The sequence below is a fragment of the Clarias gariepinus genome, chromosome 23 (genome assembly GCF_024256425.1).
Source record: "Clarias gariepinus isolate MV-2021 ecotype Netherlands chromosome 23, CGAR_prim_01v2, whole genome shotgun sequence".
Lineage (NCBI taxonomy): Eukaryota > Metazoa > Chordata > Actinopteri > Siluriformes > Clariidae > Clarias > Clarias gariepinus.
The window spans coordinates 23,355,483-23,369,758 of record NC_071122.1 but is presented as its reverse complement, the minus strand read 5'-3'; the positions used below and the strand labels follow the sequence as shown (position 1 = coordinate 23,369,758).

Genomic DNA, 14,276 nt, shown 5'->3' with positions numbered 1-14,276 from the left:
TGTGTGTGTGTGTGTGTGTGTGTGTGTGTGTTGTCCTTCAGCACGTAGTCTCTCTCTCTCCCTCTCTGAAGATAGCAGCTGGACATCTGTCCACAGCCAGCACACTCTCAGCAATTAGAGATGTGAAATATCATCAGTTTGTCCCCCCCCCCACACACATACATACACACACACACACACATACACACGGTGCCACCTGTGCCTGCTACATTTCTTTATTAAATCCTGCTTGTGTTTTAATTTATTTCATTTCCCTCTCCATGCTGCTTTCCGATGGAGCGGCTGGTCCTCATTAGGATGCTTTTCTCTTGGTGACTCATCTCGTATGTGTGTCGTGTGTGTGTGTGTGTATGCATGGACATGAAGGCTGTTTGTTTTAGTCCCCAGCTGGGTGCTGAGAGGAGGTAGGTGAGGAGGAGAGTGTGTTTATACCTGACAAGGATTCAGTAAGGGTTTCTTCGTGATTGTAGGAAAGGGCTTCTCTAATTGCTGCCTTGAGGTGGAGAGCTTTTTCGCCCGGCCTTTACTGAGACTTTTTCGAAGTTCGGGTAAAGAGACAGCAACGATTTGGAAGTTTCGTTGAAGCTTTGGATGAGAGGTCGTGGCCAGTCTGTTACTTTACAGCTAATACCAAATGACAGGAAAATGGAGGGAAATAGAAAGGATGACTTCTTGTTGTCGTGGTGCAACTTTTTTTTTCTTAAACAACTTTTTTTTTTTGGCCACAAGATATTATGTTGTATTTAGCCTTTTTCAAACTATGGACAAAATTACATTAAGTTTGTTTATAATTGTTATAGATAGATATATAATTAACGTTATTTACTCACTGAAGCAAACATCAAAAACAACAATCATCCTGTCATACCAGGAGCATGAATGAGCTCATACCTACATGTTCTTATGTCGTGGCATGGTATCTCACACACACATCTCAGTAAGTCGTGTCTACAACATACTCATCTCAGAGGGTTTCCTTACTAATGTACACATTCATATTCATTTAATATTTCATAAATTTTGTATAGCATGTCTAACAATACACGTTGTCACCAAACAGCTTTTACAAAAAAACAAAAAACAAAAAAACAACCCTGGATGTAGATTCAGCTCCCTAATGATCTTGCTAGAGGCGACAGTGTTTCTGAAACAACGTGAGGAAGAATCCTTAAAATGGAACCTGACGTTTTCTGGGAATGATGATTTCATGATTCAGTCATATACAGAAATGTAACGGTTTAACCCGTACTGTATTGCCTCAGCAGGAAATTAAGCCACAGGCATAAAGCAGCTGTTAGATAGTGCGAGTCCGGTTTCCAGGTGAGATTATCTGCAGCGGTAAGAAGGATAATCATTAGAGTAGATAGTGCGGAGAGGAAAGTAGGAGGAACAGCAGGAAGTAGGAGTACAGCAATCAGGATCAATCAGTCCAGTCCTGAGAGAAGAAGGAGCCATATTCGAGAATCACAACAACCAGCATCTCCTCAAGCATTAGCAGAGAACAGGTGGTTAGGTATGATAGGAAACATGGTGCGGTGTGATTAGAGTGCAAGTGGCAGGTCTAGTTATGAAAGCAGGGAAAGTAAGGAAGTAAGAGTGTCTGAATATAAAACAGGTATGAGTGCAGACTGGAAGATCAGAGTGGAACATACATCTGTGTGTCATTAACATCACTGTGGAAGAGAATTCTGTGTTAAACCTAAATGCAGTATATATATATATAGGGGGGGAAAAACAGTAAGCCTAGAACAGAGCCTTGTGGATCACCAGACATTACCGTCACCATTATTAATACTTAGCACATTTAAATGAAAAGTCAATTTCAGGTCATTTATTTGGTCTACTAAAACTAATTAAGATGTGAAGAACCTCACAGAGCTGTACATTTCAAAAAGTATGCTTTACTTTTTGTACAAATAAGATGCATGGTAACCATTATGTTTGAGGTGTTCCCTGAAAGCAGCTGACACCAGCTTGTTGTTACGCACCTTGTTCGGCATCCGAGTCAAAGCCTGGGGCAGGAACTGTGGACCAAGCACAGAGCGCCAATTTCGGCGTCTGATTTAGTTATTACGTACCGGAGTCAGACTAACATAATCAGTCAGAAGAACACACCGTAATGTAATCATACTGACTTACAAACTGTCAATCAGATAAGACCTGCGTGAGGAAATATTTGATCCCTTAACTCCAACAATACTTTCTGGTCCATACTATCAAAGGCTGCACACAGATCAAGCAACAGAAGCAAGGAAACCATGATCAGACACCACTTTAACCAGTGCTTTTTTGTTTACCACTTTAACCAGTGCTTTTCTCAATATCTTCATATACGTATTTCCCAGGTGCCGGGTCCGAAGTGTCGCTCTGCCGTGGGCAGTATCCTGAGTGAGGGAGATCAGAGACCCAGCGCTGAACTCCAGGAGCGTTATGAGAAGTCTGGCTTTCGTATTTTCACTTTCCCTGAGGTCACCCACGTGGTCTCATCTTGTTTCCCCTTCAGAACCCGACTCTCCGTCATGCTGGGAGTTCTCAGGGTTTACCCACGGCTCGGCGGCTATATTAAGGTAAGTGCAGCTATATTAAAAATTTTCACCTGCTGTCACCCACTTGAGATAGTAGTGTACAGATCCTACTTCAGCTGTGTCAGAGTAAAAGCACTGAGTGTACACAGAACCAATTCAGACTCAGATATTTAATGTAGGATAAGCCTCTGAAAATGTTAAAATGTCATGTGACGGAGACACTTTCACCAGTGTTACCTTCACTGATAAGCTGGATTTTGGTAAGTTTCAGTATCTACCAGGGCGGGAGTTCTCTGGACATGTTTATCATTTTTTATAATTACTTTGACATTTGACGAGACGGCTGATCTAAGAATCATAAGAATATCTGCTGTATATAATGCTAGCAATATTTTTCCCATCTTCTATCTTTATTCAAGGTTACATCCTAATTCATATTTTATTCCGCTGCCTTTTTTTAAGCTTTACTATGTAATTTCTGTTCATAATAGATAAATGGTGCTTGCACCCAATCAATACTGACTCGCGTCTTATACTGTACTCCTGTGGTTTATGGATGTATGTACTGTATATAGATGTTGCCCCTTAGATTATCAGTAATGTTAACACACTTAACGCTGTCCACCAGGAATCCTTTTTGAACGCTTCCTTTAATTAAAACATCGCAGCTGGAGATGGATATTGAATTTCAAACGGGATTACCACTGATGGAAATGTTATGCTGGAAGCATGGAGGTTTGTATGTGTGCAGACAAGAGATATGATGCTTAGACGTGGGCTGCTGTTACTCGCCGCTGCCCTGCCGTTTGGGTTGGACGGGTCCACATCAGATTCCACTCCATGTGAAAAACAGTTTGAAACTGCTTCCTGCCCAAGCGCCATGCTGAAACGGTTCAAATCTGTATTTAAATCTAAAAATCCATTTAGAGCTTCCTACGCTTTGTAGGCATGATATAGTGCCCTAAACTGTCCCCAAGTTTTTCTCTTTTCCGCGCTGTATAGATCCTCCTTAGCCAGCAACTGTTCTGAACGGCGCACTTGAAGTCGAACCAAACTCCGAGTCTGTCTAATTGGACGTGAAAGCAAGTCGCCCTTCAATTAGCCTGCAAATGTTAATTGAGTGCTTTATTTTTGTGAAAGTCAACTTGTTAGTTTGAAGGCGGATTAATCCTTTAAAAAGGCCGACATCCTGACATGCAAAGACATGCAAGGAATTATAATGGCGATATTTTTTCCCCCGATCTGGTGCTGTCCCAGGGACGACCTTTTCACAGCCATCCTTGAGTGGCAGTTTACTTTAGAAGAACAGATTTCATTTTGCTCTCTCTTCAAACCTTTCACCCGTAAAATAAGCAAAAGGGTATGGTCGTGCATAGCCTCTAATTTCAGTCAACATAATATCACAGAACCAGACACTTGAACCCACCGCTGGGGAATTCAAGCTACTTTCACAGTAAGCACTATATACAGTACAGTCATGTGTAAATGGTAGTGCCTGTGTGGTGGTGTTTGTTTTTGAGTAAAAACATAATAAAAATAATCTCATCACAGTGGGTCTCAGTATTAGGCTAATACAATCTCAGACCAACAACAACATATAATTTTTTTATTACACTGTGCCATTATTTATTTAACAGCAATAAAGCCAAAAAGAAAGAAAAAAACATGCAGGCAATACGAAGTACCTCTTCCACAGAATTTAAGATTGTAAGTTGGAGCCACGTGCTGCTAATAATCAGCTGGTGTGCAGACCTCTATGACCTCTATGAAAGCAGACGTTTTGGCAGTTTGCTGGTCTGGAGCATTCAGGTGTGTGTGTTAGAAAAACAATTTGGAGTTTAAAGTTATACAGCGAGAAAGAATATTTCCAAGTAAAAGGCACTCAAGACACTCGCCAATCTTCCCAGTAGTGGACGTCCCAGCACATTCACCCCGAGATCAGACAATGCTCAGAGAGATACCGAAAAAAAAACAAGAGTTACATCTCAGACCTCATTGAGCATGTTAAATGTTGAAGTCCATGACAGCACAATTAGAAGAAGACTGAACTGGTACAGTTTGTTTCGAAGGGAACACAGTCCTATGGACAGATGAGACCAAAGTGGAGGTGTTGGTCCTAATGTCCAGCGCCATGTTTGGCGATCACCAAACAGCATTTCTGCAGAAATCCTCATGGTCAGGCACTTCGGTAGACGGGTGATGATTACGGCTTGTTTTGGAGCTACAAGACACATTAATTCTTAATTCAATTCGGCTACTCATTGATTCGATCATGAAATCCCCTGTATAAGTTGCAGTACAAGTATATCAGTATACCAGAGTATTCCAGAGGCAAATTTTTCAAATTTAAATTTTATATGTTTTATATATTTTATATATTTTTTGTTTTGTTTTACATTTGAGCAGTTAAGGGTTAAGGGCCTTGCTCAAGGGCCCAACAGTGGCAACTTGGTGGTTGTGGGGTTTGAACCTGAGATCTTCCAAACCGTAGTTCAATGCCTTAACCACTGAGCTACCCCTAAAATTAAAAAGATAGTTTTTGTAAGGATTTCTTGAATTTTGGTAGACCCCCTTTGGTCTACTCAGTGCTCCGCCTGTATTCTGCTGTCCCACCTGAGCTCAGGGAACCCCTCAATGAAGCACACAAGTCAGTGTTCAGTGAGACGTTCAAAGTTTATTGTGGGAGACAGGAGTATATATACGCACACACACAAAGAACCAAAGAAAAGGTGGATGTGGGAATGTTTACATCCAGTCTGGAATGCTTTTAAAAGATAAGGTAAGGAAGAACATAAATTTAGGAGTAGCTCTGCATTTACGAGCGTTCAACAGTTTTACGACCTTTAACATAAACTACTATAGAATCTGTTTATTGAAAGTGCAGCTTGTGTCGTGGTAAAAGAAAGACAATCTGTTCTCACGAACACAGAATATCATGAAACACACTAAGAATTAAATATTTCCTACAATTCCCCCCTTTTATTCATAAGAAACATCGTTGAATAAAACTCAGAGCTTTTAAGAAGTCGCCGGCGACAATAGGCCATCGGACGCGGCGCAGGAACATTCCCTGAAACATACTCATACAAAGAATTTTGCACACAGCGAAAAATACACAGAAACATGACAGGTTGAGTGCAAACTCGTGTGTGTCAAAAACCTTGTTCACAATGTCAAACTCATAAATAACTACTAGTGGTGAACTATTGCCTTTCTTGACGCTACAGTGCTCAGAGTGCGGGCACGCCCAATCTGCACTCGTCCCACCTCACGAGGCACTAAGACACCACCAGGAATGGTACACTAATAGCAAAAGTAAAGAGTCGACCCGTGGCAATCCAAGGCGATCCCTCTGTGTCACGTCACTCCATCAAGGTCACGTCATGGGTTGGACATCACTGCAGCACGTCTTCAGTCTAGGAAACAAAAATCACAGAAACAGAAAGATAATAATACACATGCATTTATTTATCTTTTGGTCTCACGCCGACAGGACATCTCTTCAGCCTAGTAGCATGAATCCACTGTGGAAAAAGATCAGTTAGGATAGCAATACGAGCAATTGCGATTATTTCTGCTGGTCCGTCATATTTACAATCTCCCAGTTTTCTGGGGGTCAAAGATTTTACCAGAACAGTATCTCCCACATTAAAAGGATGTGTGGGTTTTGTTGAGGGTATTAAAGTCACATCAGCAATTTGTTCATAATGTTTAGTTAGAGTATCTATTAGAGCAGCAGAATATTCAGCAATATGTACATCAAGATCAGTTGTTCCTATCGCGGGTTTACCTTTCCTCCATGGCCCGGGAAAGGGTCTGCCAAATATAATTTCATATGGTGACATGTGCACGTCTTTTGATGGTGTCATTCTCATTTCAGCTACTGTAGAACAGCAGGTAACAGATCAACCCAGTTTTTACTCCCCACAGTTTGCATTGCTTTAGTAAATTTTTCTTTCAGTGTCCTATTTGTTCTTTCTACTATACCTGATCACTGTGGATGATAAGGAATGTGAGAATGCCAGGACAGTGAAAGATATTTACACAAATTCTGTGTTACCTGTGATGTAAAAGGTGTTCCTTTATCTGAGTCAATAGCATAAGGCACGCCATAACGAGATATTATTTCTTTCACTAGGACTCCACATTTGCATTCTCTCGAGCACACGGAAAAGCTTCCACCAACCTAGAAAACTTGTCTACCAAAACCAGAAGATATTTTAACGTATTCTGAGCACACACCAAGCATCTAGATATTAATGAATCAATTGTTCCAAGCATGTTAGCTATGTAAAAGAGTTCTTTCATATCTTCCTTAACCCCCCTTCGCGCGCGATGTGTAACACCATAGAACTCACGCACGAGAAACGGAAGACAATGAGACGGCAGGCACAAATAACCATCAGCACAATACCATAAACTATCAGAAACAACGTAGGCACCTTGAGCTTGCCAAAAAGAGGAATCATTCTGAAGCTTGTAAAGACAATAAATCTACATCTGGAATCAAAGAGCTAGCAAGAAAGGATGTATTGATCAAATCAGAACCAGAGTCAGGAAAGAAAATCTCTTTTCAGGCTGCTTCTTTAGCAACACTATGAGCTAGCGTATTACCTTGGACGTCCATAGATTCACCAGTTGTTGATGTAGAAGACATATCAGGACGTATACTAGTGGAGTGAACAATCTCTAAGCAGCAGTTATGATCTCTTTCTACTAGCCTGTCATCCTGTGCATTGATCAAGCGTGCCAGAGGATATCTGAGGGTGTCAAAAGAAGAGGTGGATTTTATCTCTAAGTTACTTGTAGGACAAAGGATAATCTCATACCCAGATCCAAGCCTTCATATGTTGTGTTTGAAGGTTCTGTAGCACTTGTTTAACCTGATATAGAGAATACAAAATTAAAGGATGAGAGAGATCAATCTTCTCAGCATCTTGTACCATCACCCCACAGGTGGCCACAGCCCTGAGACAGGCAGGCAAATCTTGTGCCACAGCATCTAAAGTTTTGGATAAGAAAGCACATGGTCTCACTCCCCCCCATGTTCCTGTGCCAATACAGCAATAGCGGTGCCCTGTGCTCACAGACCTTTAGATGGAACGGTTTTTGATAGTTAGGCAGGCCCAGCGCTGGAGTAGAACATAGGGCCTTTTCCAGTTCAGCAGTCAATGTCAGAGGCTGTTGGAGCGGATCGTTGTGTGAGATGACTCTCCTGATGCATTTATCGTAGAATGAGCAGTCAGGAATCCACTGACGACAGTAGTTGACCAGTCCCGGAAAGCCATGAAAGCATGTTTAGTGCTCGGACGTTTAGTGTCGATGATAAGCTGAATTCGTTCCTTTAAGAGCCTTCTTTGACCTTGGGAGAGTTCAAAGCCCAGGTATTTTACAATGTCTCTGCAAAACTGTAATTTAGTCTTAGATACCTTGAAACCCTTCTTTGCCAGGTGTTTCAGGAGACAAGTGGTGGCTTCTTCGCAGCGGCGGACAGTAAAACATCTGCGTGCAATAGGACAACAGAATCAGTGGGGAGAGTTAGATCACCAAGTGCATCTCTTACTACAGCCGAAAAAACATTTGGGTAGTCAATTAACCCTGCAGAAGACGAGACCAGGTGAACTGACGCCCCCTGTGGGTGAAGGCGAACAATGGCTGTGTCTGCCCTTCCACAGGAACACTGAAGAAGGCAGAACAAAGGTTAATAACAGAAAAATGCAAATGATGACAAGGTCTAGAGAAAACAATGGACAGCACATCAGGCACAACAGGTGCAACAAGGATAATTATGCCATTTATTTTTCTCAGATCTTTTGTAAATCTCCACATACCATCAGGTTTCAGTACTATATTAACAGGTGTGTTATAAGAACTTACACATGGTTTAACAACACCCTGCTTGAGCAGTGAGCTTAAAATTGTATCTATTCCTGAGGTGACTCGAAAGTACGAAGTAACATCGCGGGGCTGGAACTCTGAGGGCATCCCTATGCATCATATGCTCCTACCTGCATCCCTGAGAAGGGAAATGGGTCTATATTGCTGTTGTTTTTGCACTCTCTACGGCGGCTGCTGGGAAGGATTAGGAGAAAACACCTCATTAGCATCATGCCACTGACCATCATTCAATCGATTATACATATTTTGTCCACTACGTTCCTTATCTCAGGCCTTCGTGCGACATTCACAAGCCCAATGACCTTATTTATGACAGTAATAAAAATGACCAGACCTACGGGGTGTACTCTGACCCTGCAGACCTCCTCTACCTCTGTATCCTCCACTCTCCACAGACAAACATGTTTATTTTCTAAAATACCATCTCCTTTCTTTGTTTTCACACGCTCACCTAATTTTTTAATATACATTGTAGAACCATCTGACAATTGAAACTTTAAAATTTTCATGATTTCTGGTCGACAATTATTCAAGAAGGTGGTAAGGAAAAAGTGAGTTAGAGTTTGCTTCAGGCAGGGGCATACCATCCAAAAGCGTCCAGGTCTCTCAATACCTCTCAAGAAACTTTTTCTTTTCTTGTCTACAATTAGTTACCTGTGACAGATCTTGACTAGCTTGCTGACATGCAAGAAGATAAGTAGTTAGCTCATCTTTTAAGAGTTTCATAGCCTCATTAGAATTACCTCAAAGAAAGTCATATTTCTCCTTTTTCCACTACAGCCAATTTGTCTATTTTAGAGTCTAAGCATTTTACCGTTTTTATCAAATCAGCCTCATCGTACCCATCTCCCAAAACCGATTGCAAAATAAAGCGATAATCCGCACCCACGGGCTGACAGTGCCTAGAAGCCTTTATCAGCATATCAACAAAATTCAAAGGTTTGTTGGGAGAAGGGAGCATCTTAATAATGTCCTTCAGCGTGCTTACGGATGGTGGAAGGATTTTTGGACCCTTTGGTCCCATAGAGAAAACAAACGCAGTGCCTTCTTGTCGAGGTTTGGGGCGAGACCTCTCATCCGGACCTTCATCGTCCGAATTATCATCATCCTCACCATCAGTATCCTCGGGATCATCCGATAGAGGGCTGTCAGAAGTTCGTCCTGACACCTTCTTGGGAGTCTTTCCCTTTCCTGAGGCACACACTTCCGACGAAGGTGAGCACGGTTTTGTGGGTACAGGGGAGACAGGCACAGATGAGCAACTCACAAAAGTATTTCAGATAAATAGTTGTGGTCTTATTACCCATTTTATAAATGTGAATTAACCCGCGACAGAAATAACCAATATCTTCAACAAACAACACACAAAGACAAGTAGCAGGCAACAGAATACAGCTTCCACACTTATGCTTCAGTTCAAGGAACCTTTCAGAAGCGAGCGCGCGCTAAACAGGCGTAAAAGCCCCAAGACAATCCTCCCCCGTACTGTATATGGTCCAGATACCAAAAACCCAGGGAGTGTGCTTGCTCTATGCTTATAGAGAAAAAAATTTAAAGCAGCACTCACCTGATTAGAGGTATCCCGGACAGAGCCCCCAAATTGTAAGGATTTCTTGAATTTTGGTAGACCCCCTTTGGTCTACTCAGTGCTCCGCCTGTATTCTGCTGTCCCGCCTGAGCTCAGGGAACCCCTCAATGATACACACAAGTCAGTGTTCAGTGAGACGTTCAAAGTTTATTGTGGGAGACAGGAGTATATATACGCACACACACAAAGAACCAAAGAAAAGGTGGATGTGGGAATGTTTACATCCAGTCTGGAATGCTTTTAAAAGATAAGGTAAGGAAGAACATAAATTTAGGAGTAGCTCTGCATTTACGAGCGTTCAACAGTTTTACGACCTTTAACATAAACTACTATAGAATCTGTTTATTGAAAGTGCAGCTTGTGTCGTGGTAAAAGAAAAACAATCTGTTCTCACGAACACAGAATATCATGAAACACACTAAGAATTAAATATTTCCTACAGTTTTCAAATAAAGAATATAAAGTATGAAATAAGTGGAAAAAGATAAACAAATATAGAAACATAGTGTAAAGTGTAGTGTATTATAAGTAAAAATTACAAATTAAAATTTCTCCACATTAAATAAATAAATAATTTTCTCCCTACGCGGGTGTGTGTGTGTGTGTGTGTATGAGTCCATAATCGAGCTGAGAGAGCTGTGTGGTATGGATTTGTGGTATGAAGCGGACAATCCTTCCCCTGGGAGCTTCTCCTCCCCTCTGTTGCCATGGCTACAGATTACTGCCTTAGGATTCTAATTCCATACTAGAGATCCTGAACCAGAAGGATCATCTGTAACGTGTGTGACCACAGAAACGCTGTTATGTGTGTGATAAAATGCTCAAGCTCTCGGGTGATGGTGCACACTCTTCTGGTGTCGCTGGTGTTTCATCCATAACATCTTTTCTCATTCCATAAACTTTTATTTTTAATCATTCAAGTCTACACACCCGTACACTGTATTTCTACTGTATTTATTATTATTACTTATTTTTTATATATAGGGCTGTTTGAAGTGCTAAAGACACCAAACCCAAATAAACTGTTGAATTGATGTATTAGTGTCAATGTTGGGCTGAACCCCACGATCATGTACAGTCTGAGTGTAGAATAATTTTCACGAAGTTATGTGTATAGGGTGTATACAGTATTACAAAGCTGCTCAACACATTCCAACAGTAACAGGATGCAGGCGATTATAAACGCAAGTAATTCTCAGAGAAGCGGGGGTGCAAACTTTTGCACTTACATCATATTGTTTTTCTTCCTACTTTATTCCTAGCATAAATTATTGGATCACTGTTGGTCATGATGCTGAATAAACCCACTGCATGCCTCGTTGCTATAAACGACATGTATTATTTTGTCCTCATAAGGGCATTATGGGAGTTTTTTGCTCGACGGCAAATCTGTCAGTACTGCAGCGCTCCTGTACTTCTAGGCATTTTGAGCACATTCAGATGTTTGTTTTGTTTAGCAGTAACGTCGACCTGACTCTGAAAAAATGACTTATCACTGGTGTCAGAGAGAAGAAGAATAAAAACAGTGTTGTGCTTCTCTCAGTATTCTTCTGCAGTCCAGATGCGTCCATCATCTCTCACACACTCTCGCTCCCTGCATCTTACCTCCGTTCTCTCCGCCTCACTTTCTCCCTGACACTTTCTACTCCCCTCTCTCTCTCTCTTTCTCGCGCTCTCTTCGTCTCAGCGAGCGCTGTGCATGATAGGCGTTGGTGGGCCCGGACTTTGTTTTGGACGAGGGAGGAATATCTTTTTCCCAAATGCCACGGTGACATTTCGGCGCGATCGCTGGATCTCGGCTGTAGATTATCGGCAAAAGATGACAACAACATGAAACTAACCTTCCTGCTGGCTGCCTATCAAAAGCCTCCTGATGCTAATAGACTGTTAATGCCACGCGGCGGGAGAGACACGCGTGGGCCGTGGAGCGTCTGCTCCCATTTTTTAGCCCAAAATAAGCAAAATGCAATAGTTGCTCAGTATGTGATGGAGTGTCTGTGCTGCCTAGGGACGTTACGCTGTAGTGTACGCTGTGACAGACCTGTTTGTTTTTGGCTTCGTAAAAGAAATATATCTCAGAAGAATATGTGCTGTATTGTGCTAAGAATACATTTAGGACGGATGTGAAATTGTTGCTGTTTGTTTAGCACACGTCATTTCATTTTTGACGATTCAAAACTTTTCATGGAAAGAGTTTCCAGGCAAAACAATATAAACATTTAAAAGAAAATCAGACCTCTTTTCGACTTTACTGCTAATTAATGTATTAAACAGCAAGCAAAAAAATCTGCTCTTTACTTCATGGGCTATGCTAATGTCACATTTATAGCTAGCATGAATTTCACAGATTGATCACAGCTTAAGCTAGCTAACGTTTCCCTGTAACCATTTTCCCTGGATAACAAAGGTAACACGTCAACCATAGCTACGGTATCTTTAGGTTTTTTCATCATAGGCCTAACAGAAATAACAGATACAGATAAGGCTAAATGTGTTTTATATTAGCTTTCCTAATTTGTCCAAACTGATAACATTACCATCAGTGAAAGAAAGTCACCATAGTTTCCAAAAAACCAAAACCAAAAATATGTAAGTCACACACACAAGACAAATATGAACTATCTCTGAGATTTAGAGGTAATGAGCCATATTTGAGACACATTTGAGAGAATTGATAGAACCGCTAAAATCTCACTCAAGTCTCAAAGACAGCTCATCTCTGCATATGTGAGTCGCACACAAGACAAATATGAACTATCTCTGAGATTTAGAGGTAATGAGCCATATTTGAGACACATTTGAGAAGATGCAGAAAATCTCATTCAAGTCTCAAAGATGGCTCATTTCTGTCTGGGAGACAAAGAAAAGATTAACATGAGATCTCATCTTGGGGTTTCTTTGCTATGGGAATGGTCAAGTTATATGAGGTTGTTTTTGAAAGTTAGAACTTTGACTACATGATGATAAGACAATGTTGAACGAATTAACACAATGTCGCAAAAAACAACTTGAAAACAATGTTTGAACACCAAACCGATGCCCGAGCAGGAATCAAACTCCGGTCACTGTGGTGAGAGAGCTGCAAGCTAAACACTAGGGGGCGTGCTAGTGATGCTAGTAAGTGCACAATGTGACAGCGGGCACTACAGAAAATACCGGACAACAGAAATATATATATATTTTTAAAGCCCATGGATGTGGTCGGACGTTGTGCAAATGTATGTTAATTGATATAATGTAAATGCTTAATCCTTATAAGCTGGAAGAAATCAGCGCCAGATGAGAAGCCGGTGTGCTGGCGGGGCGGTCCGGGGGTGTGTGAGGAGAGATGACAGCGTGGAAAAACAAACCAGCGTGGTGGAGAGCATGACAGCGTGAGAAGGGAAATGTCAGCAGACGAGAGCGGTCTTTGATCAGCGCGGCGCGCTGAGAGCGTGACAGTACCCCCCCTCTAATGAACGCCTCCAGACGTTACGCGGGGTGCGTCTGGGCAGCGTCTGTAGAAGTCTGTGATCAGTATAGGATTTAGAGGACAGTTTGCGATGCATCGTAGCTGGGACATGTGGAAGGTGGGATAAATGCGTTGCATGGATGAAGGGAGTAAAAGTCGGACAGTGCATGGATTGATTAGCTTGGTTACTGTGAATGGGCCAATGAAATGTGGAGAGAGCTTGCGTGAAAGTGTCCTTAGGGGGATGTCCCTGGTGGCGAGCATGACTATGTCTCCCACATGATATCTGGGAGTCTTGGAGCGGTGGCGGTCAGCCTGTCTCTTGTACGATCTGGACTCTTGCAGTAGGGATCGCCTGGCTCGTAACCACGTCCGCTTGCAGCGGCGGACAAAATGTTGCGCCAAGGGGACCTCTACCTTCTTCTCCTGAGAGGGAAACAGCGGTGGTTGATAGCCTAAACAGCACTGGAATGGGGAGAGCCCTGTGGCGGCAGACGGCAGAGAGTTGTGAGCGTACTCGATCCATGGGAGGAACTTGCTCCAGGTAGTAGCATCCTGGGTGGTCATACCCCGGAGGGCGATTTCCATAGCTTGGTTCTTGCGTTTTGTCTGGCCATTGGACTGGGGATGAAAGCCGGAATACAGGCTAGGGGTGGCCCCGATGAGTTTACCAAAGGCTCTCCAAAAGCGTGAGGTGAACTGAGGGCCACGATCTGATACTATGTCAGAGGGGAGACCGTGGAGACGGAAAACATGAAGGATTAGCTGCTCAGCAGTCTCCTTGGCGGAGGGAAGCTTGGGGAGTGGAACCAGG

The 14,276-nt window shown here is 42.2% G+C and overlaps 1 protein-coding gene across 2 annotated transcripts in view; it reads left to right on the top strand.

Annotated features, from left to right (window-relative positions):
- The window catches only part of LOC128511144 (testis-expressed protein 264), a 59,602-nt gene that overhangs the window by 5,163 nt on the left and 40,163 nt on the right, over window positions 1-14,276 (top strand). For both annotated transcript variants that reach the window (XM_053483825.1, XM_053483823.1), the window contains exon 3: window positions 2,346-2,567. In XM_053483825.1, the coding sequence (XP_053339800.1) occupies window positions 2,346-2,567 (222 nt within the window). The remainder of the gene's footprint in view (window positions 1-2,345; window positions 2,568-14,276) is intronic.